The 22,332-nt window shown below is 36.0% G+C and overlaps 3 protein-coding genes across 5 annotated transcripts in view; 1 reads left to right on the top strand and 2 right to left on the bottom strand.

Annotated features, from left to right (window-relative positions):
• Nucleotides 1-2,559: 2,559 nt before the first annotated feature.
• On the top strand, nt 2,560-12,017 carry LOC148959622 (uncharacterized). The gene has a single exon (XM_089110277.1). The coding sequence runs from the start codon at nt 10,115-10,117 to the stop codon at nt 10,841-10,843; it is 729 nt and encodes a 242-aa protein (XP_088966403.1). The 5' UTR covers nt 2,560-10,114; the 3' UTR covers nt 10,844-12,017.
• Nucleotides 12,018-16,531: 4,514 nt separating this feature from the next.
• LOC135689019 (uncharacterized) lies at nt 16,532-21,822 on the bottom strand. Of its 2 annotated transcripts, none has more exons than XM_089110224.1 (6): nt 21,327-21,822; nt 21,091-21,162; nt 19,593-19,664; nt 18,903-18,971; nt 18,525-18,740; nt 16,532-18,263 (listed from the first exon to the last, which is right to left on the bottom strand). In XM_089110224.1, exons 1-6 carry the CDS (start codon nt 21,390-21,392, stop codon nt 17,940-17,942), a joined length of 819 nt encoding a protein of 272 aa, XP_088966350.1. In that variant the 5' UTR covers nt 21,393-21,822; the 3' UTR covers nt 16,532-17,939. The 2 variants fall into 2 exon arrangements, with proteins under 2 accessions (XP_088966350.1, XP_088966351.1); XM_089110225.1 differs by having other exon boundaries at nt 19,593-20,671; nt 21,327-21,396.
• LOC135689972 (uncharacterized) overlaps nt 18,903-22,332 on the bottom strand; it is a 259,196-nt gene continuing 255,766 nt past the window's right edge. For both annotated transcript variants that reach the window (XM_089110221.1, XM_089110220.1), the window contains one exon: nt 18,903-22,265. In XM_089110221.1, coding sequence (XP_088966347.1) covers nt 21,888-22,265 — 378 coding nt within the window. In that variant the 3' untranslated portion in view covers nt 18,903-21,887. The remainder of the gene's footprint in view (nt 22,266-22,332) is intronic.

Below are 22,332 nucleotides of genomic sequence, written 5' to 3'. Positions count from 1 at the left end.
ATGTCTTGTGATAAAGGAAATTAACTGAGGTCACTCGGCGGTAGTATTCAGACAGTGAGTCCGAAGGTTTATTGGGGATGAAGCTTTTTTTATGCTGGACGAGCTAGCTAGCTCTACTGCCTAGACAAACCATTCTTGACGCAGCTCTTAAATCTCATTCATAGAAAAAAACATCAATGTGTGGAGACTGTAACTGCTTTGTTAACGACCTTGTTACTTCCAGGAGGCAGGATACAATTACCAACTAGATAATGAACTCAAATGATACTATCCTGTACTGTAAAAAAGGCAAGAGGCATCCATTATGGAATCAATGCTCCATTTGCCACTTACTTTTAGCTTTATTGCTTCAAGTGCACTGACAACAGCCTCAAAGACTTTGATTAACATATTCAGTCCATCAATTCTAGTAAGCCAGAAAGTCTGACAAAGATCCAAAAATGACTGTGTCTGGCATTTAGCAGCAGTGTAGCAATCCCCTCATGTTAAAAAACTGACTTACAGACTTGACATGAGAGATCATATTGTGCACCGGATGAATAGTACAAGCAAATGTAACACAAAGATTCAAAACATGAGCTCGGCAGTGAACATAAACTGCTTTGGGATGATTTTTTGAATTAAAGTAGAGGCTCCGCTACTTTTTCCAGCCATATTACCAGAGCTGTTGTAGCCGTCAAATCTTTGATGGCTCAGCCAAATAAGCCAATCAGCACACAGGATCAACAAAATCACTTCGCAGGTAGAATTAGGCCCATTTTGTCATTTAAGCGTGTTTTTACCACGCCTCTCTGTCGCGATCGCTCGCCTCTACAAAACAAATTTCCGCCTGAAATTTTGTCAAGTTGATCATCATACGTTTCTATTTAACCTATATTGGCGCCACTGTGTGATCGCAAAGAATAATTAAAACTACCACCACTCAAATGATCACCAATTTCGTGACGAGTTTCAGGTAGATTAAGTTTGGCTAAGAAATTTTAATACCTATTCCTCGCTCTGTGGGTGGCAAAACATAAATTTAAGAATAGAACTGTCTCTTAACAATCAACTTTCTCACAACCCCCTTAATCCAACCTATCCTCTTATTAAACATTTCTTCAGATTCCAAACCCACTTTCCTTTATTAAATATATTACATTTCACTAGTTAGGAAGATATCCATTCAATAAGTTTCCATTCATTTATCTAATTTTACATTCTGCCCTAGCTTCAGGAGTTACTAACTGATTATGCGGCTTGAAGCCAAAAGTGAACACATTTACAGCCACGAACTGATCTCACTAAATTCACCAATAAGTTCACTGGCCAGGCCTGAATCACAGAGAAGAGAAGAAATCTATGTTTGAGAGATAGAAAATTGATGGAGAGGTATACTGTCTTGAGCCAAAACATCTATTTTAGTTTGCACCAACAAGCTCTGTTAATTTCCAATATATAGACGGAATTGGTTCATTAAAAATAGCCAATGACTTTACTTACATTACGACCAGTATTCTTTAAAAATTAATTTTCATTATCAATAAAAGATTTGATTTACAATAGGAAGTAGCCAAATGCCGCAGTTTTATCTCTACCAAATTTGGGTCAGACAATATGCCTTCCTTTAATTCTAAATCAATGAAGAGCATTTGCCAGGCTGCTGGGTCAATATCAGCTTTATGCTGACTTCTTCTGACCTGCTATACAAAATAGATAATGTATGTATGTTTGTATGTATGTGTGGGGCAAATAACCTGTGTCAAACTCTGATGTCTACTATGTTAACAGTTGGCCATTCACAAATCAAAAAATTCTTAATGAGAAAAAATGTGTTGCCATTATTAATATTCTGATGTAAAGGCAATAACAAAAAGAGCAAGCTGCAAAGCACTATCGAATCAAGTTGTAGGAACTGGATTAAGTGAAACAGGTTTAGCAGTTCTTAACAAGAGTGGCATTGCAATATCAACACAGAACGCAAGCTTTGCAACTCAGCAGAAAGCCACCAGCATTCAACCGTTGAATTTATTGATGACTCTATCCTGCAAATTTGATAGGGCTAATGGTAGATGATTTTACAAACATCCACACAAAGCAGCGTCAAAAAAATGAAATGACCTCTGTTGCAAGACAATTTTGATAAAGCGCTTCAGATCTGTTGCTGAAATTCCTGCACTGACAGAAAATTCAGCAAACAGCCTAGATGGTGTCAGTACTGACTTGCTAGTTGATCTTTTAAGCTTGGTTTCCACTATGAGTTAATGTGAGTTAATTTGAGATAATTTTGTGATCTGACATGGTTTAAAAATTATCTCATAGTGGAAACGGTCATTAAAAATTATCTCATGAAAATTAACTCGTGTTAACTCATGTTATCTCATGAGCTTGGAAACAAAAATTTTTGATTTCAAGCTCATGAGTTAACTTGAGATAACATCTTATCAAAAGAAGCCGATGTGTGGGAGGGGAATGTGCTATAATTTGCACTGAGGTACTTACGCAACGCACTTGCACTGAGTACTACTTTAGATGTTGAAAACAGTTTTCTTTACTAAAAAAATTGTGAAATAAGAGAAACATTGTCTCATTTCTAAGATCCTGTTGAAAGTGGTCGTATTCGCCAAACGCATATCTTTTTTAGTAGACTTCCGTACCGAAAACCTTGGTGCAGATGGCGAACGGCACTTCTAGCAAAAAAATATTTTCCTTCTACGTATTCTCAAAAGCAGAAGTAAAATAAGTTGTTCTTGTAAGACGCCTGCCCGCCATAGCTGCAAGACTCAAATAAAATGTGATTTCTAAAATTTCCATACTTAATTCTATCTCAAGTGGAAACCGAATCGGTACATGGGTTAATTTTGAGATAGCTTGCGTTATTTTACACTATCTCAAGTTAACTTGAATTTAGACCATGAGTTAATTTTCAATTTAACTCAGAATTATCTCACGTTAACTCATAGTGGAAACCAAGCTTTAGAAAAGTCATTTTTCAAACTTTTGCTACCACCATGCCTTCATGGATCTGTGTTGCATTTTTTTATCCTGAAGAAGAGAGGAAATGAATAACAGTCCATGACTACCAGACCTACCAATCTTTAATAGAGCAGAGAGCAATGAACGACTGTAGATTGACAGATTAAACAGAGCATTCCTTAAAAACTTTGTGAAGATTTTTATCATGCTGCATCCCATCTTAGAAAATATTTAACGAATTTCATCTGCCCACAACCAGGAGACTGGCCAGCACAGTTCTTTATGCAACAACTGCATTACAATGCACCTGGCACAAAACCATCTTTGTTGGAAAACATAATTCCTTTTAATGGTCCACTTCATATCCAACTGAATGCATGAAAATGTGCATTTTGCCTGAATATTGAGCTTTCCAAAATATTTTGGGTCATGTTCTTTTGCTACAGGAGACACCACTACAACAAAGCTCCATTGATTTGGTTGAGTTACTTCCTCTTCTGGGAAAAGCAACAACATCCTCTTTTTGATACCCTCCTGCAACAATGCATTTAATGAGTTTTTTTGATGAGTATCCAGTCTATAATTTTCACTCAATCATTGGCAGCCAAACTAGAGAAAGTTACACGGGCAATGAGCTTCAACAAAAGGCAAGGACAGTTGATAAAATGAAAAGCCTGGATCTGATTTTGCCTCTGTTTTCATTTTGACCAAGAAATATAGATTCTCAAGAGACCTGGAAGAACTAAAGCTCAGTTCTGCACAGTGCATTTGCAATATTCTGGTAAAAATAAAGAATAGTCCAGCTGGTGCAACTTAATTTCCAAGCCAATCTTATGTATATGATTTAAAGAGGACAGTCTTGATGGAACGTCCATTGATGGAAAGAGCACAGAGTTGAAAGGCAAGTATGGCTTGAGTGGAAAAGATTCCATTATGTCGGGCCAAATGCAAGAAAATGCAGCCTTGGAGCAATACAAAGCTGCTAGTGGAAATACTGTTGTACCAACCGGACTGCATTAATTCCTTGTCGGTTCTTGGTAGCAGTCTAGATGGCATTATAACTGAAGGATCTGCTATTTTGAATGGTTTTGGGGTCCTAGAAATCAAATTTTCTTGGAAATACAGGGAAATGACGGTAGAGCATAAGTTGAAGAACAAAGTTTTTGTTTGACTAAAGCCCTTTGGCTAAGTAAAGCAGAAATGGCATCAGTTGGTGTAAACTGGACACATTTTGTTGTTTGGACAAAGACTGACGTCAAAATCATAGAAGTGGAAGAAGATAAAGCATGAAAAAACTTATATCCCAGTATTGACCAAATTTTATTCAAATGAACTTCTTCCCTCGCTTTACCTTTCAGAAACCTGAAATAATGAAACAGATTTTGATTATATACATCATTAATCAGGGAGATCAAAATAACTTTCAAAGTGGAGGGGCCTGGTCACTAAGGATGGGGATAATCTCAGAATTCTGCTTATCCGGGCTACAGCAACACTTTCAAAGCTTTTAGAATATTAAGAAATGCAAAGTAGTCTTTTATGGCATCTTCTTCTAGAAAAGCTGTATAAAGGTGAAACACTATTCTATACAAAAGTGGGGGAGTGCCCCTCAAAGAGTAGTTTTCATGTCCCTCAAAGCGTAGTTCTGATGACTTATTTACCCTAGGACACAAGAGAAGTATAGTTTTCAAAAGCTCCAGCAATTATGGGGGTTTGTCTATTTACTAGCACTGCAAAGACTTGAATTATTTTATCTGCAAATAGACGTAGAGGCTGATTTTTAAAGTCCAAGATTTTGTTAATTCTTTGACGCTCAATAGCATGCTTTCCGCGAATTTTGCAGCCTGATATTTTCCTTGAAAAAACAGCTTCCTCTTTTGTCAATTGTGATTTATCACATAGGAAGGCAGGAAGATTCAGGAAAACATTCTTTGGTAAGAGATCATGGACCAGCAACCATAAGTGCTACAGGGCGGCAATACCAATTTAAGGAAACTTAAGCGAAATTGATTCAAGAAAATATAATTAGATTCTCCTTCCGAAGCAAAATCTAATTTGCAATGCATTTTTAAGTAAGATTTACCGAGGAGACATAATATTAAATAGCCTAAAGTTTTTCAAAATATGTTTCATGCTATGAAGGACAATGATTATTTTAACATTCTTCTGAAAATGCATTTGAGAAAATGTGTGCTCGAAGCCAGAATTTGAAGCTACCTGATTCCTGGACCAGTGGAGCATCAGAAAATAAATTTTTATTTATTAAAAGAGCAGATGATTCATTCGAGTTGAATAGGTTTGAAGTACACATTGAAACTTCCCTCAGCTTTACAGTGAGGGTTTATGCTTGGGAGATTCCAGAAAATCACATGCTTTACCAAAAATTTGCAAGATCCATGAAAAATGTAACTCTAATCTTGTGTGTTATTTGGAGAATAGTAGTCTTTGTTCTGGTATTGATAACAAAATTTTACAATTGTCCTTTGTAAAGCATAATGTGCCTGATAAGCATTATTATTCTGTTGAAGGAAGCAAACCATTGGATCAGACTGAGTATTCAAGGTCATCCTCATGTTTGGTAATAATGTTACCAGAGTTCGGACAGAAATCACCATGCATCTTCTGTTCAAAGCTTTCTAAGGTAGAGGAAAGATCCTTCAAACAAAAATCAAGGCGACTTGAAACTGTTGCAAGTTTGAAAGCCCCTGTATCGATGACATCATCATCCAGAATAAAACTATCTTTGCAGCAGGAGCGTGCCCAGAATAAAGTGCTAATGAATGAGATATGCAAAATAAAGAAAGAGATTTCATACAATGCTCTGCCTGTTACAAGAAAATTGGATTCAGATTTAGTCACCATCATGTCAGGTGTAGAAGAAGCTCTTTTGGTGTGAGCACCAGCAGTATTTGAAAACATAAAGCAAAGATCTTTGATATCATTCGCTGATAATCAGATATTGTTTATGCCTTTCTTCAAAATCTCCCGCAATGTATGATGACACACATTATGATCAAAGGAAAGGAACTGGAGTTCTAATCCTTCCAAGCAGACGGCGTTTGAGAGATTACAAGAATTACATCCGTCCCCAGAGAGGTTTTAATGCAGAAATAGTGCAAGAGCTAATTGAAAAAACAAAAGATTTTTCCTAAGCTGAAAGATTTTTTGTCTTAGCAATGGATAATGAAAATTCAAGAAGACTTGGTGTGGGACAAGAACACTGGTAACTTGATAGGCTTTGTTGACTTCGGTGGCACAGAACTTGATTATGGAACCTATACAGGGAAAAGTTAACACAGTGGCTAGTCATGTTCTGGTGTTTTCACTGAGGAGCATGATAAATCCAATCAAGTTTAGCTTTGCTTATTTTGCTACAACTTCAGCATCATCATTTCAATTGTTTCCCTGGTTTTGGAAGGTTGTTAGCATTGTGGAGATGCAGTGTAACTTGAAAATCTTATCAGTTACATGTGATGGTGCTTCTGTTCATCTGTTTCAAGCATATTTAGTAACACAGGATCATCTTTTGATGCATCATCAGCACTAAAACCAGATATGTCTGATTCATTTCCATCAAGAATAAATGCAAGAGCATCCTTGAAACTACCCTGGGTTCCAGAGCGTCAGTGTCGAGGAAATAGGGGGTTTGCGGGAGAGTGCAGAGGAGGAGAGAAGAGAGGAAGACGCTCTGGTTGCATCCATGCCACTATTGTCTTTGTTTCCCTGTGGTTGTGATCGTAATATGCGATCGTATGATAACCATGATTACAAATCAGATTAGGTTATGTTTTGATTGATAATGACCGAAAGTACACCAGTCAAAATATATGATCAAAGAATCGGTTTTATCACTCCTACCTGTTTTATCTCGGATGCACTTCCATTTGACGACTCAGAAATGTTAAGTCAATATGACCGAGCGACACAAAACGAACACGAGACTGAACAGTTAAAAGCCTTATTTTATTGATACTTAGCGTACAGACAGTTGTGCGTACTATCATTTTTTTAATAAAATGCATTTACTGAATGATTTGACTAATTTATTTTCTTGACTTTATGATTAACATTCACTCTTTTTTATAAATGTAGCTGTCGGTATTCACTTTGTTTAGGAATTAGGCCCGAGGTCTTGAAAAAGTTGTTTACTTACTTCTTTAAATTTCCAAAGGTGATGATCAGCTATTTATCTGGAGGAAAGGTAACAGCAATAAACTCAGCTGAAGTTGCTTTAATTATAAAATACTTGGCTGATGGGAAATACTTTGATGGGATTTAGCAAATTGCCACATGCATACATTTAAAGGGACACTTTTTTAAAGTTATTGAAGAAGTCATACAAGAGGAAACAAGAAGAATTACAAGTCGAAAAGACCGGAGCATCTTATCAAAAACACCCTGCCAGGACTTGCTAAATTTTAAAAATGATTCAATAATAACAAGAGCACCAACTTTGCACAAAGTTTTAGAAAGTGTTTTGTTGAGCAAAAATCGCCAGACAAAAATCTTGGAAAGAACAGCAAAGGATACCACCATTCCTGGTTTTGCGCTGGCAGCTGCATTATTGTTGAGAACTAGGTGCCCTTCACTGTCTGCTCTTGCATACAGAACATCATTCATTCTACATCACAGTGGTGCAAAGAAAAAGGTAAGTATTTTGATCTTATATCGCCATCCAAACATGACAAATTATCTTTTCATAAAAAGGGTCATCTAAAGGGTAAATCTCAAAATTATGAAAAGCTCAAGAATTGAATTGTGATACACATTCCACAATCAAGAATTATGATACACAATATATTATTTTGCTTAGGATTATAATCATTATTAGGGATTATAAGGTAAATTTTGACTCAATCAGGGGGTTTGACAGTTTAAGTACTTTTAGAGATATTTTTAAAAATTTTGGTTAGATTACAGCAGTCCAGTGTTTGTGACTCTCCATCACGTTAAACTCATGTGGTTTTGACTTCATATTGTTAGAGAGAAATGAAGACATGGAGCCAAAAAGTTAGGCTTTTTAGACGAGGAGTTAATCATTTGCAATCAAAACATTTCATTTCATCATTTACATTTCATCATTCATCATCATTTCATCATTGATCATTTACAGGGATGTTCTCAAATAATTCATCAAACATAAGTAGTATGTCAGCTGCATGCTTCTTTGAAATTACAGAGGTATTTTCCAAAATATATCTTATGCTTGAGATGTATTCTGCTACTTCTTCAATTTCATCTAAGGTTGACTGAGAGATTCCTGTCAGGTATTGTTTGTCAGCAAATGCAATGCATCCTGCAAATTCTTGATCTGCATTAGACTTGAAATCTTGCAAAACCTCTGCTAGAAGGTTCCCTTCCTCTTTCGAAATTATTCGAAATTTTGCATCTTTTTCAACGTTTTCTGCTTCATTAAATGGTAACTGTGGTTTCTCACAGCTCATACCATCAGAACATTTACATTGTCCATAGCAATATATGCAATAATCATGCTTTGTATTAGGCTGTTTTGTTCCACTCTTTGTAAAATTGCTGTACAGAGCTTCTCTTAAACATTCAGAACTCTTGGCATAAGTTTTCATGGCTGATCAAACCTTTCCAAGCTGGTGACTAGAAAAAAAAGAACATCATATGCTTTTCGACCATCTCTTCCAGCCCTTCCAATCCCCTGAATGTAGTCCTCTATGTCTAATGATGGGCCATAGTGGACAACATATTCCAGACCTTTGCTATCAACACCCATCACCAAAGATGTTGTTGCTACAACCACTCTAAAAGAACCATTGCTTTACGACAAGCATTTCAACACACGACTCTTGTGCTATTCATGTGTTTTTCGATGGTACATGCCAATCAAAAGGGCATCTGTTTTTTTCTCTGTTAATCTAGAGTCATATGCATTGTCCCCCAGCTCCTCTTTTAAGGCGTTACACCCCTAACATTTTGCCAAAAAATCATTATTTTTGAAAAATATTGGAAATGTCTTAAATCAAGGTCTGAAGTATACCCTTTAAGGTGGTCTGTCTCTCTTGTACGAAAAACACCTAAAACCCCTTTTTGGGGGGGTTTCAAAATTACAGGTCTTGTAAAATTTTCTTAGCAACGCCTTAGAAACGCGAAAATTGAAAACTTTGCCCCAAACTCAGCCCCTAGAGATGGATATTGTTTCCTGGGATTGAGCTGAATTGTTAGTAGGTGCGGAGGAGACATTTAAAAGCATACAACATGAAGTACTTGCAATGTATATATTAATTGCGTTTATTCAAAATCGAAGGCAAAACAAAAACGCACACGTTACTGACATTTTACAAATTTAGACTAAAAACGATGGGGAATCCAAGAAATAGAGCACGCAAACCTTCACAGAAACGAAAGGCAACAAAACTTCACGGTATAGTTGAAAAACTAGCTAAGTTTACTGATGAGAAAATGCAACAAAGCGATGGTGGAGTTAGGCCAGACATACCGATGTTTGGCGAATCACCGCTTTCAAGACAAAACACGGATAAAATATTGAGTTCATCGAAAAAACTTACAAAACGAATTAGAAATGTTGAGGATGATGTCGTGCAAGTATCAGTTGATGGTTTTGTAATTTTTTGTATTGCTGTAATGAGAAACGTTTTCTCAGTTCTTTGTTGCCCAGGATGCAAGCAGGAAGGAGTTGAGTTGGAGGAGATTTGTGAGAGGAAGCAAGGTGTTGCAGTTGCCTTCAGGTTGAAGTGCTCTACGTGCCTCTGGGAGCATCAGTTTTCATCGTCGCGTTATACCAATGTCCCAGGCAAAAAAACAAAGAATAATATGGAAGTCAATGTTAGACTAATCATGGCGCTACGGAACCTGGGCATTGGTTATGATGGCCTTCAACAGTTTTGCATGATGTTGAACATGAAGAAGCCCATGACCCGAAACAATTATAACAGAACTGTTAATTCCTTGCATGAGAGTTATATGGCAGAAGCTGAGCAGAGCATGAAGATAGCTGCTGAAGAAGTCAAAGAAAAAGAGCAATCCGCAGACATTGCTGCAAGCTTTGATGGATCATGGCAAAAACCAGGCCATGCTTCTCTAAATGGGGTTGTTTCTGCCAAATCGGTAACAACTGGCAAAGTGCTTGACTTTGAAGTCAAATCAAAGCGTTGCAAAGGTTGTGAGACCCATGAAAAAAAGGGATAAATCTCCAGAACAGTATCTGAATTGGAAACTAGAACATAGTTTAGAATGCGGAACAAACCATGTTGGGTCATCTGGTTCCATGGAAGTAGGGGGTACCATGGCAATGTATCAAAGGTCAGTAGAAAGAAACGGTCTGAGATATGTTTCTTTCATTGGAGATGGTGATTCTTCTACATTTCAAACCATCAAAGATGCAAAGCCTTATGGAGATCATACTATAGTTAAGAAAGAGTGTGTGGGACACGTACAAAAGAGACTAGGAACGCGTTTGCGAAAATTGAAAAGTTCTTACTCAAAGAAAAAACTGTCAGATGGCAAAGGCATCAGTGGCAGGGGCAGACTGACAGACAAGATGATAGACACCATGCAAAATTATTATGGTCTTGCTATAAGGCAAAATAAGCACAACCTCCAGGGTATGACCAATGATGTGAAAGCTGGTCTCTATCATCTTGCCTCGTCAGAAGAAAACCCACAGCACCATCTGTGTCCTAAAGGCAGCAGCTCATGGTGTGGATGGCAAAGGGATGTGGCCAATAAAACCTCTCTTTTTCATTCTAAGAATGGTCTTCCTCCTTCAATTGTGGAAGTAATTGAGCCAATTTTCGAAGCATTGTCGGAGGAAAGCTTGCTATCTCGGTGTTTGGATTCATATACGCAGAATCCAAACAAATCACTCAATAATCTTATATGGAAAAGATGCCCTAAATAGATTTACAAAGGGAAAAAGATTGTTGAGCTATGCACTGCAAGTGCAGTTACACATTTTAATGATGGTGCATCATCCATTGCAGCAGTATTTAAGCGAATGGGAATCATTCCTGGAAATAATACCATGGCAGCTGTCTTAAAAACTGACAAAAAGCGTTTAGCCATAGCAGAAGAAAAGTTCAGTGAAAGGGTGAAAATAAGAAGGAAAAGGCTCAGAGCCATAAAAAAGGGACTTTGGGACTTTGATAAAGAAAAAGAAGTAACTGTTTACGAATCTGGGGCATTTTGAACACTTCTTTTGCACTTTCATAGATATAAACTCAGTTTCAAAGTTTGTTTAGCTTTTTCATCGTTTTCTCGAAAATAACTTTTTTGTGACTTTGTAACAACATTTTTTTGTACCTGCTTGACCAATTCACCTGAAACTTTCAGGAAGTATACATGGAATATAGCTCTAGTGATTGAAAGTAATTTGACTTTTATAGAACCTTTGAAAAAACACTTATAGTCATCAAAACCTCATTACCCATTAGGTTTTTCCACTGTTTGCTGTATATTTTCTTTTTTCATAGCCTACATTCTATGTATGAAGGTAAAAATACCCCTAGGCACAAGCTTTATCCATATTCACTTCTTAAAAAATGTTGCAGCACCCAGTATAGAGTAGTAGTGAAAATATTTTGTCACAAGCCAGCACCATTTTTTTGCTATTGTTATTGCCGCCATTTTGCCTAATTAGCATATTTTATTGATTTCAATATTAAGAAGGCAAAAACCCTTGAAACATTTTCAATGCTTTGACAATAAATTATTGTCTTGGGAAATTGCTCCTTTTCTTTCTCTAACCTTTCCACAACCCATGAAGGATAAGACGGACTCAACTGCGTAACTTTTTTCACAGAAAGGAAGATATTGAGCCTATTTGGACATACTCTGATAACAGAGTATTTTTTCATACCAAGACACTTTATTATATTCTTTTCTGTCTCTATTTGCAGTTGCCAACATTCAAAAGAACTGTTCTCAAAGTCCCTAACTTTGAAAAAGCATCTCTAAAAGCTTTTTTCACTTCCTTGTAGTTCCTTTTACAAAAGCTTCTTGATAGCGTGTTAACTTCACCCCTAAAAAATCAAACAATGTTTGCAATTGGAAAATGACTGTCTATAAAAAAAGAATTATAAAATGCTTGTTGATAAATTGTTTATTTTAGCAACTTGTGTTTTCTTTCTTAGTTTAAATGTAGAGAATTCTTCAAAATGTATAGTGGGATGTATGGAAAACAGTAACCTATCAGAAAAATTTATAATCTTCTCAGGCATATCAGAGACTGTCAATCTTTGGCATTACAATGCGTAGCCAGCGAGTCCTAGCAAAGTTGGAGGAAGCAGGGGAAAGTCATGACAGTCTTCTAAAAGATATGAAATGTGATGTTGAACAGCTGGCTATGGACTTACAAAATCATACCGCAAAGATGAATCTCCAGGCTTTGAAACTGCACAATGCCCCTCCTCAAATAGGAGGTTATCTGATATAAAAACAATAGTTGTTTTACCAGGCTATTGATTATTGCTAGTAACAACAATACATTTGATTCCTACTAGTCCATGATTTACTTAACTCAAAAATTTGATAATTTGAGCAGCATATTTATATTAGCTTCTTTTTGCTTCCAGATTCTGTACAATATCTTCTATCATCCCAATTCTGGTCAAGAACCTGGTAAAATGACATATAACATGAATCTTGTAAGAAATAACAATGCAAGAGGCAATGTTATGAGTAACTTCAATGCATGTTAAGAGTTTGTCAACTTCGAAACAAATGCATTGATGGTTGTACTTGCAATAAAGACCTTCGGCTTGAAGACTTTGGATGAAATCAAAGAAGCAGTAATCCCTCCAGGGATATGTACTGCATCAAAAGAAAAAAAAGCAAAATGGCTTTATGTGCGAAAAATGCTGATGGAACATCTTGTTCAACCTGACATCCAGCTGTCATTTGTCTGTAGCAACACAACTGTCTTTGATCAAGAAATCCTTACAAAATGCAGATATTCAGGTTGCAGCAAAAGCTACAAATACCGAAAGATTAGAGATAACCATGAATAAAAGGTTCGTGGAACAATTTTTCAAGCAGGTACACAGTCAATGCAACATATGTCAAGAGGAGATGTAGCATATAAAGACGATCAGTATTCATATGCAGTAGCAAGGTTAAACCTTGGTATGTTGCTAAATAACATAGAAGATGCTGTGAAAGAAGGAGATGGTGAAAGAATAGTTCTGTGCTGGAGATTCTTTCTCCTTTATTTCGGTGCATATGTACTTTTAGAGATATTTTTAAAAATTTTGGTTAGATTACAGCAGTCCAATGTTTGTGACTCTCCATCACATGCATCTTTATATGCATCATATGATCCATAACGTTAAACTCACGTTAAACTACATCACCACAAGTATGCATTCGCTGCATTTCAATTAATATCCAAATTGACACCATTGTTTACCCCAGCATATGCAGAACAACTTGTGTGGAACAGAACAATAAATAGGATAAATATGTTGGTGTCAATTTAGATGAAAAAAATGCAAGAAGGGAATCCCATGCTATTGCATTTATAGAAAAAGTTTTGGAAAATATTGACAAAGACATTCTGCTTTCCATACCAAGTGGCCATCGCAAAATGAGAAGCAAAACAAAGGATTTTCAAACAATTGTGGATAACCTTGCGGCAAAAGAAATATTTCACATTAACCCAGAAAGAGGGCATTCTCAGTTCAATGACTTTGATAGAAACCTTTTATCAAGCCTTAACATCACAGACTTTTCAAAATGGATCAAAGGACATTTGATGAAGTTGGCAAAGAAATACCATTGAAAACTGATTTTTTCTTAGCAAAGAAAACATGCTTTTTTGTTGCTATTGTAATTGCTAACCCCACAGAAACTTATATCTATAACGTTGTAAAGTAGAATATGCTCTATATCAATAAGCAGATGTTAAAAAATGAGAGAAGCCCTCCCTTTGGATCACCTTTTTTCTATTGTTATAGTCAACCTCACAGGATAAGACTACCATTGTAGAAAACAAACTTTTTTAAAAGAGCAACCCATAAAGCTGTGACTTGCCTAAAACTAAGAACATAATACTAAGAACTAAGGCAGGCTCAAATTTGACACTACTATGCACAGAAAATTATATTAAAAAAATAAGTGACAGAATAAGAAACATGTTTGGCTGAACTTACATTGAAAAATAAGAAACACGAGGCTAAAACTGGAGCCAAGTATTATTATAAAAAAGCAGGTGTATTAGCTGTTGAAATTAGCAGCTGTAAATATTTGATTTGTTTTCCATGAGATATACAGTTCTTACAGGTCTTTAGTTCAGAAAATTTAATGTTTTCGACTGTAAATGTTATGTGGTTTTTGACCCTATATAAGGGATAATGTTAATATAACAACATTGCTTTGATAAAGTCACAGGAAGTATTTAATAGTAACTAAGAATATTCAATTGTTTGGAGAAATATATTAAAATTCAGCTATTATAACAACTGAGAAACGTCGTGCTGTAAAAGTTTGTTAGTTGATACCATGATACAAATGTTTTTAGAATTAATAATGATTTATGTACCATTTTGGAATGCAATGTGCCTCATCCGCAACCATTAGAAGTGTTCGTGGTTGGTAGATAGCTGACCCAATCATTAGGCGCCATTCCTTGTTTGTCCAAGCTTCAGGAGTCCCATAAATAATCCGAAATTTACCCTCTGACACCTGTGTCTTGATCGAGTTAGGCCCATTTCCATCCAAGTCACAGTCGTTTAAACAACATGCTGGAATACTACATTTATTTAAATAGTCAGCTTGTGTTTTCATTATCGCAATCAACGGGGAGAAAACTATAACTATATCTTTCCCTTGAAGCCAGGAAAACCTGTCTTGCGAACACAACTGAGCTGCAATACATGGCGCTATTTGAAAGGGGAGAGATTTTCCATGCCCGGTTGGAAGCAGACCAAATGTATCTCTTTTTTCCAAGAAAATAGACTTTAAAATCTCGAGTTGCTGTGCAGTAACATTATTGTTATGGAGTGAAAAATTCTAAACTTTGCCACTTTTACTCACCCGAAACCACCTTCTGTTCTAATCAAGATTGCAGCAGATGTTCTTGAGTCACAGGCCAAGTCACTTTAGCAACATGCGTATCAGGTAGCAATAGACATAGCCTACTGGGATCATAGGGAAAAAATGTACTTGCATGCACGCGATGAATCACAGGGGTTACAGCAAATGTCAACACTGCTCACGCAACATTTCAGGACGAATACCCCACATTGTTTTGAATGATTAAAGATTCGTTGATAGATTGACATATTCAAAACAAAGGCAGCACAAAAGTTGCAAGGTTGTTGTAGCAACAAATGTAACTAGTTCTTTTGCCATAACATAGATGACACTTTAAAAAATAGGCATTAAGTGTGTCTCGATTAAAATTTCCATTAAAACTGATATAAATTCCAATCTGGAAATGCATTTGCATACAAGTACATATTTTCACACACCACCAAAGAATAAAATACCTAATTTAGATGCAATAAGCAGAAAAGGGCGAAAACACACCAACCTTTAGAAAGTTGAGGACATTTTGCAACCAAAGTTTGAAGAATCCAGGAAAATGTACATGTTTTCCCCATTAAGGATAGGAAATGATACACCCAAAAACTGTTTTTTTAGGCAATGAAAATCAATTGAAAATTGTCAAGAACTAGAGTGGCACAATCCTTGAACGAACATTGCCAGAAATCATAATGAACAAACGGTCATACATGTGACTTTATGATTGTTCATGTTCAAAAGTAATGGCAACTTCCCTTCTTTTTACATAAAAAGGCAATACAATCAAAAGAAATGATAATAACCAAGGAAAACCTTGATGCTTGGCAATTTAATTTGGCAATAGTTTCGTTTTGTAGCAATATCTATATTTTTCTGTAGGTTACACTTTTTCTCGCAGCAATTCAACTCTTTCATATTCCTTTTCGGTCATGCATTTTTCCCCTATGCTCCTATTGGGTACATTACATTATGAAAATGAGGCCATTTTAAAATAGAGCCCTAAAATTATTGTTGCCATATACAACTCCAAAAAAGGGTTATAGTAAAAAAAGTAGGCTGATATTGATCTATTCACTACCTATTCACTACTATAGCTGACATTGATCTATTCACTACCCCTGACTAAGACTACATCTGGCTCTCTCTAATTTAGTTCTCAAAGATTTCTGGCTTAATTTCTTTCGGGCTCTTTTGTGCGCCTGTTTTACATCTTTAGCATATGAGAATGCTCTGAATTCCTAAGAAAACTTCAAGCTTAGCCGATCTAGCAACATTGCTCCATCTACTCAAGATGATTGGATAAGCTAAAAATGTATTTACCATCACCTCTGCATCAATTCTACTTCCAGTATTGGCAGTTGCACAAAAAGTATTTCTGCAATGTTACAAATCGTATAGGTGTCGTCATTTATTTTGAGTGTGTGACAATCATCATCAATATCAACCTTAGCTGTAAGTAACAAGGCCAATTATTGCTTCCTGTTGTATTCAAGGTTAGAATTCTGGCCCCTTGTAGCCTTGCGGAGTCTTTGATAAAGTGTTCCACAAACATATCCACATAGGTAAGCCAAAAACAGAGTGCACTTGTAAACCGGAGTTGTCACTTGCAATACGGACATAGACAAAATCTGTCTGATATATTCACAGACAGAACCTCATAGGCAGAATGTGGGGTATTGGCCAATCAGGTTACAGTTTTTCATTATGGACATATAGCCCGCCACAGGGATCCGAATTACACATTAAAACCTTGTTTGGTTGTCAAATTATATTTACACAAGGACTATTACCAGCATCAATCCGCATGTGGTCTGAAGGAATTCAAAACTATGCAAGAAAGACAATAGACATGTACTTTGCTGCTAGCTCTGCGCTTTAATCATTGTTTCAAATTAGTACAAATATACAAAGTTAACCATTCTCTACTTTCATAATCGTTGACAATCGGATTCCAATGACAGCAAAAAGCCTACACGATAAAATACAAAGCTAGTTACATAACAAATTCCAAAAAATCTTACGGTAAAACCGCTCGACAACCGGGCTCTACAAAAACGGACAGCCAAGCCATGAAAGTTTTTTTCAAAACAAACGTCTACCAGATTTACAATATTGAATTCTTTATCTTCAACTTATGTTGAAATTATAGCGAAAATAGAGGCTTGGGGACAGGATTTTTTGTAAGTAGCGAAATGATTAATTAAAGATATTATGTACTGTATAGGAAATAAGGAAACATAGTACACTTTTACAATTATTGGGGGTACATTTAATATTTTCTTTCCTTGAATACTCGTTTTATCCAGATTGTTTACATAACAGTCATACACTGGTATGCGTTCGTTAGAGAAGATTAAAGTTTCGAGGGCAGGCCAGAAAGGGATACGGCATTTACGATGAGAAACACTTTCAGGGGCCTGTTGTCTTCGATCTTAGTTAAAAGAGCCGAGCATTTAATTTGGGCAGAAGTACTATGTTGATGGGTGTAACCGTTACAGAAATTAAATGAGAGCTTTTTTATATTTCTAGTAAGAAAACTCACTAAAACTAACTAAAGGTTCTGAGTAATTTAGAAATTTTAATAATCCCTACCGCTGACATAAATAATAGAACTACTATTTAATCTTGCTACTGTGTTATCACTTCAAGAAACTTTGTTTCTGTGTCTCGTTGCAACTGGCAATTTTTTGCATAATTTTTTGACTCGCGATAGACATTGTGATGAAATAAATTTTGAGAAATCTAATCTTATTCTGTTAGGTACTAGGTTGAAAAAACTCTAATCTTTTCTTCATTCTCGAAATTGATAAAACCATTTAAAGGTAAAGATAATTTGTTAATCGGCTATTTTTTGGTCATTTGGTAGATAGAAACTCGTAGAAACCTATATTTAAGGGCTGAACTTTGCTGTAATGACCCTTTCTGTACATTTTTGTTGTAAATTTGAGTGGCCCTTGATGATCGTAAATGACAACTCAATCTAGAGAAAAATCATCCTTTTCACGAAGGATCTTCACCGCAATTGGATGGTCCTTTTCAAGTGATGCTCTGTCCACCCTCCACACTCCACATTTGACAAACTCTGTTTTTAGTGCAGAGCCCCACTTGAAAATTTGTTGTTTTTTGATTACGTCAGTTTTCTTTTTGTTAAAATCAAACATATTGTTGGGCCTTGCAGTGGCATATATAACGGCTACTTGGTCCTCGGCTACTTCAGGCCCACCAAGAAGGACACGACCAAGGTAAAAGGTGTTTGTAAGGCAGGTGTACGCCACAAAGACATCATGTTTCAGGATCATCTACGAAAGATAGAACAGTTAATTTTCTAAACGCTATGAGAGACGTAACTGGGGCGACTTACTTTCTAATATATGTTCATGCTGTAATTTTTGCAGTAAGAATTGGAAAAATGTACTTTATTTAGCTGTAGTTTGAATGTCAAGTACATTAGCATTTTATCTTTTGAAAAAAAACTCATAAACGTCTTGCATAGTACAATTTTTGAAGTCATCGGGAAGAAGATATTGCAAATTTGAAAGAAAGATAACAAAAAATCATACTTTTTGTCTTTGGTCATTTGAGGGTTCTGAGTCGCTTTCATAGTCAAATGACAGGGACTGTAGTAGCTCAAAACCTTGTGCAGCCGATTCTTCACACAAATCTCCTTTGGCTTCTGGCTCCGTGAATGAACTTTCGAGTTCTGCCGGTCCAGCAACGTAAGCCTCGAAGTCGTCATCTATCGCTGTCGTAGACACAGTAGCCAAAGATTTATTTTTCTGAAATGCCAAATTCTATAATAAGTTTAAAAATTCAAAAACATAAGATATAAAACATGTGTTAATGGAACTAATTTCTTTATTCGGGGGATTGGTAGGAGGAGGATGCTGACAAATAAACGATTGATTAAAAAAGGGCTGTAGCCCTGGAATAATGCTTACCCTGCTCGTCATCTCGCTTGCATCCGTTGATGCTGAATTCTCTTCCAGGATGTCAGTAAAAGGTAGTGCCTGAAAATCAAAACGTTCATATAGGAGATTACGGCAACCTATTCTTCATTTAGATATTAACTTGATGTGCACATTCAACATAAAAAGTAAAATTTGAACTGAAATTTTAAAGTAGAGTGTATGGATGTAATTAAAAGAGTTTTGGTATCAGTTAGCAACAGTAGATCTTACTGATAATTGTAAGGACAGCTGCATTTTTGCATCTCTCTCCCCCCATATCCTCGCCCCTTCGTACAGCTTTTGCTATTTTGGTATATATACTTTACCAAGAATAAACACTTTTTTATAAGAATAAAGTATATAAGAATATTGAGGCTCAAAATTGCTCAACTTTCATCAAGACTAAAATTTTTCCTTAATCTGAGTTTTCTCCCAAAGCATTTACTATCACTTGTTGAAAATTATAATGAAGCAACACATCAAAAAAGATCTAATATTTTTCTTGATCTTAAGACGAATTTACATAATATTGAGGCTCGACAAAAAATTAGGTATTCTTATAAAAAGTGTGTATAATGTTTGACTTGACCCTCTCTCGCCGACCAATTCTTTCACTAGCAGTCTGATACCGAGAGTGAGAGTCTTTTGCCAAAATTTTAAAGAATTAAACCAGCAACGCACCTTTAAAGCGCTTTTTGTATATTTTCTGTTGCCCTCTTCCAGTTTTTTGGGCTCTGGAGTTGAATTATACATCTAAAAAATCAACATTTAACTTAATCGAAAAATTTGAACTAGGAGGGATTTTGACAAGAGTTAAGTTTAATTTGCATCAACGTTTGTTCATCAGTTGGAATCGTATGGCTAGAAACGTGGCAATCATATAAATGAGTAGGGCACTCATCATCAGTCTTATCAAGGCTGGCAAAAGTGCCCTGTGACACAAAATATCATAAGTAAATTTTTTCTTGTACTTCGTGCATCCCTTAGAACTGACAGCTGATTTAATTGGAATCAACTTTGAAGCTTCAACATATTTGATAATGTATTACAACTTCGTTTTACACACATTGATTCAGCTCCCTCCCTCCCCCTATTGGTAGGTCAAGGTAAGATTATCGACTTGTTTCTAATTTCATTTGTCTCTAATAGTCTGCTGTTGAACAGGTTTGAATTGGATTCTTCTGTCAAGCTGGAGAGCTGAGACTGGAGTTCCGCTATAGTCTTGTCTTTGGCTTGTAAACGCCTTTCAACATTAATTCTATACTAAAATATAATGGAAATTTTAAGTTTCATCATATTCTACTAAAAATTATACAAATCAGACATTGAACAGGCCAGCAGCGGCGCCACAAATGGGGGGAGGGGGGTACTGGGGGACACGCCTCCCAGTTCTTGGCATGATGAATTTTGTATTTCGTCTAAATTCTCGAGGAAAGGTTAGGGAGGGCTCATATTTAGCAATTTACTTATTTTGTTGCAATCCTACGATTTTGAAGCTCTTATGTAACCAAAAGTTAGTAATGGGCATTCCTGCAGGTAAAATTTGATTTCTTTTTGATAAAAGTACGTTCTGGGCTGTAAATAGGGTGTGGCCTAAATTTTTTGTTTGTTCCCCCAGAACCTTGTGGCTGGCGCTGCCACTGGAACAGGCAGCATTTAGTCTGAAAAAGAGAGCATACCTCATCAAAATGAGTCCTACTTTTGAGGGCATCATAAACATTTTTCACCTCTTCCTCCAAATTGAAAATAGTACGTTGATTCTACAGGAAAAAATAGGAAACAATCATTTTAATTAACCACTCACAATCTCCAAGATACATATTGCTAGATCAAACATCTTTGATCCAGTTCCAACCCAAATATGCTACTAAAAATGGGAAGACTACAAAACAGGTATATAATGCTTCCTTTCAGCATAATACTTCAACTTATTAGAATGCCAGTGAATGATCGAACAGAACAACAACACTGTCACGATTCTAGAACAGGAAAATTATTGCAAAACAGAATAATTAATATGGTGGCTTATCAAAAAAATCAAAAAGCGCTGTTTGATGGCATCGCGGTCACTTTATCTATATATGAAACCTTTGTCTAGATTGTATTGACATTCCTGTCACGACGTAACTCATATTTTGAAGTCTTATGCTATCTTGAAATATATGAACAGATCGCCCACCTTTCTTATCTCTTCTTCTGTGTCATTTAGCTCAGCCTTGATTGTCTTAATGTATTCTTTCAATCGACGGACCTAAAAGAAGTGCCTTTTCATCAATTGGTACCGAAATTCTTCTGTTCTACTATTTTCTAAGAAATTGAATATATAATCAAGCCTATATTCCAATCACATTTAGAGTTTTAAGAGTCTATAAATGACCAAATAAAGTTGAGGAAGAATTTATTATCACAACATACCTGATCATTTAGTTCAGAAAATTCGGAAGCTTTCCAGCGCTTTGAATTGAAAGTCAGGCCATCCATATCACCCTCAGCAGATGAATATGTTGTCTAAATGTGAGGATTATTTTTAAGGATATCAGTAGTGAAAGGTTAAAGACATCGAGTGGCATTTTACTCTTGCAAATAGCAGGAGATTTTTGATTTACAAGATTTTCCCTAAAGCAGAAGGATTTCCGGGGATTTTTCAGATAAACAACTGGATTTCACAAAAGATGTACGAGATTTTCTTGGAGTTATTTGCACCTCGAAAGATATGATGTTGATTTCACAGAGTATTTAGGAAATTCTTGTCACTAACATGTATTTTAAAAGAATTCTAAAGGCTGGTTTTCATATAAGTACTTCATTGTGATTCATCGCAATTCACAGTCGACAATAAAGATTATTTCTGTGACATCAAAACTGGTCAAACTATATGAAAACATCATAAATAATCCTAATAGAACTTGATTCAACGTAACTCATTTGAAGAAAGCATGAATTTATCTGGATTGTAGGACCCAAACTAATCCGAGCTCATGAATACGTTAGAAACTGTAATAAATCAATGGTATAATCAAATATTTTTAATAAATAAAAACTATTATTTAGCTTGTCAGCACATATTATCACAAAAGTGACTTCATTCAGGAAAATGGAACAAATTAACCGCTGCCTTTTTCCTTGATTTAGGTGCTTCAGCGTTGCCTCGCTATTCACAACTGCACTCAAAAGACGATACTGCTCTTCCTCTTTCTCTCCTTGGAGAAAATCGAAAGTGGATAGGGAAATTTTTTGGGCAGACGTGCTCTTCTTCATTTCCCCATTCTGCAGCTGCTCATCGATTTTCATTATTTGTGCGAAGCAACGCTGACTCACCACAGCCAACTTGCAGATTTCTTTGTATCGAAAGTTCTGTAAAAAATCAAGTTTTAGAATTAAAACTGGATGTTGAACTTAATAAAATAAAAATCTATATATC

The sequence above is a fragment of the Rhopilema esculentum genome, chromosome 9, assembly GCF_057945365.1.
Source record: "Rhopilema esculentum isolate cy_ngs chromosome 9, ASM5794536v1, whole genome shotgun sequence".
NCBI lineage: Eukaryota > Metazoa > Cnidaria > Scyphozoa > Rhizostomeae > Rhizostomatidae > Rhopilema > Rhopilema esculentum.
This window is presented reverse-complemented; position numbering and strand designations above follow the sequence as displayed.

Coding starts and splice junctions, on each gene's coding strand:
- LOC148959622 (XM_089110277.1), top strand. CDS start 10,115: ATGAAAAAAAGGGATAAATCTCCAGAACAGTATCTGAATTGGAAACTA.
- LOC135689019 (XM_089110224.1), bottom strand. CDS start 21,392: ATGGATGGCCTGACTTTCAATTCAAAGCGCTGGAAAGCTTCCGAATTT. Junction 21,163..21,326: donor TTTCTGAACTAAATGATCAG/GTATGTTGTGAT, acceptor CACTTCTTTTAG/GTCCGTCGATTGAAAGAATA. Junction 19,665..21,090: donor CAGAAGAAGAGATAAGAAAG/GTGGGCGATCTG, acceptor TTGATTTTTTAG/ATGTATAATTCAACTCCAGA.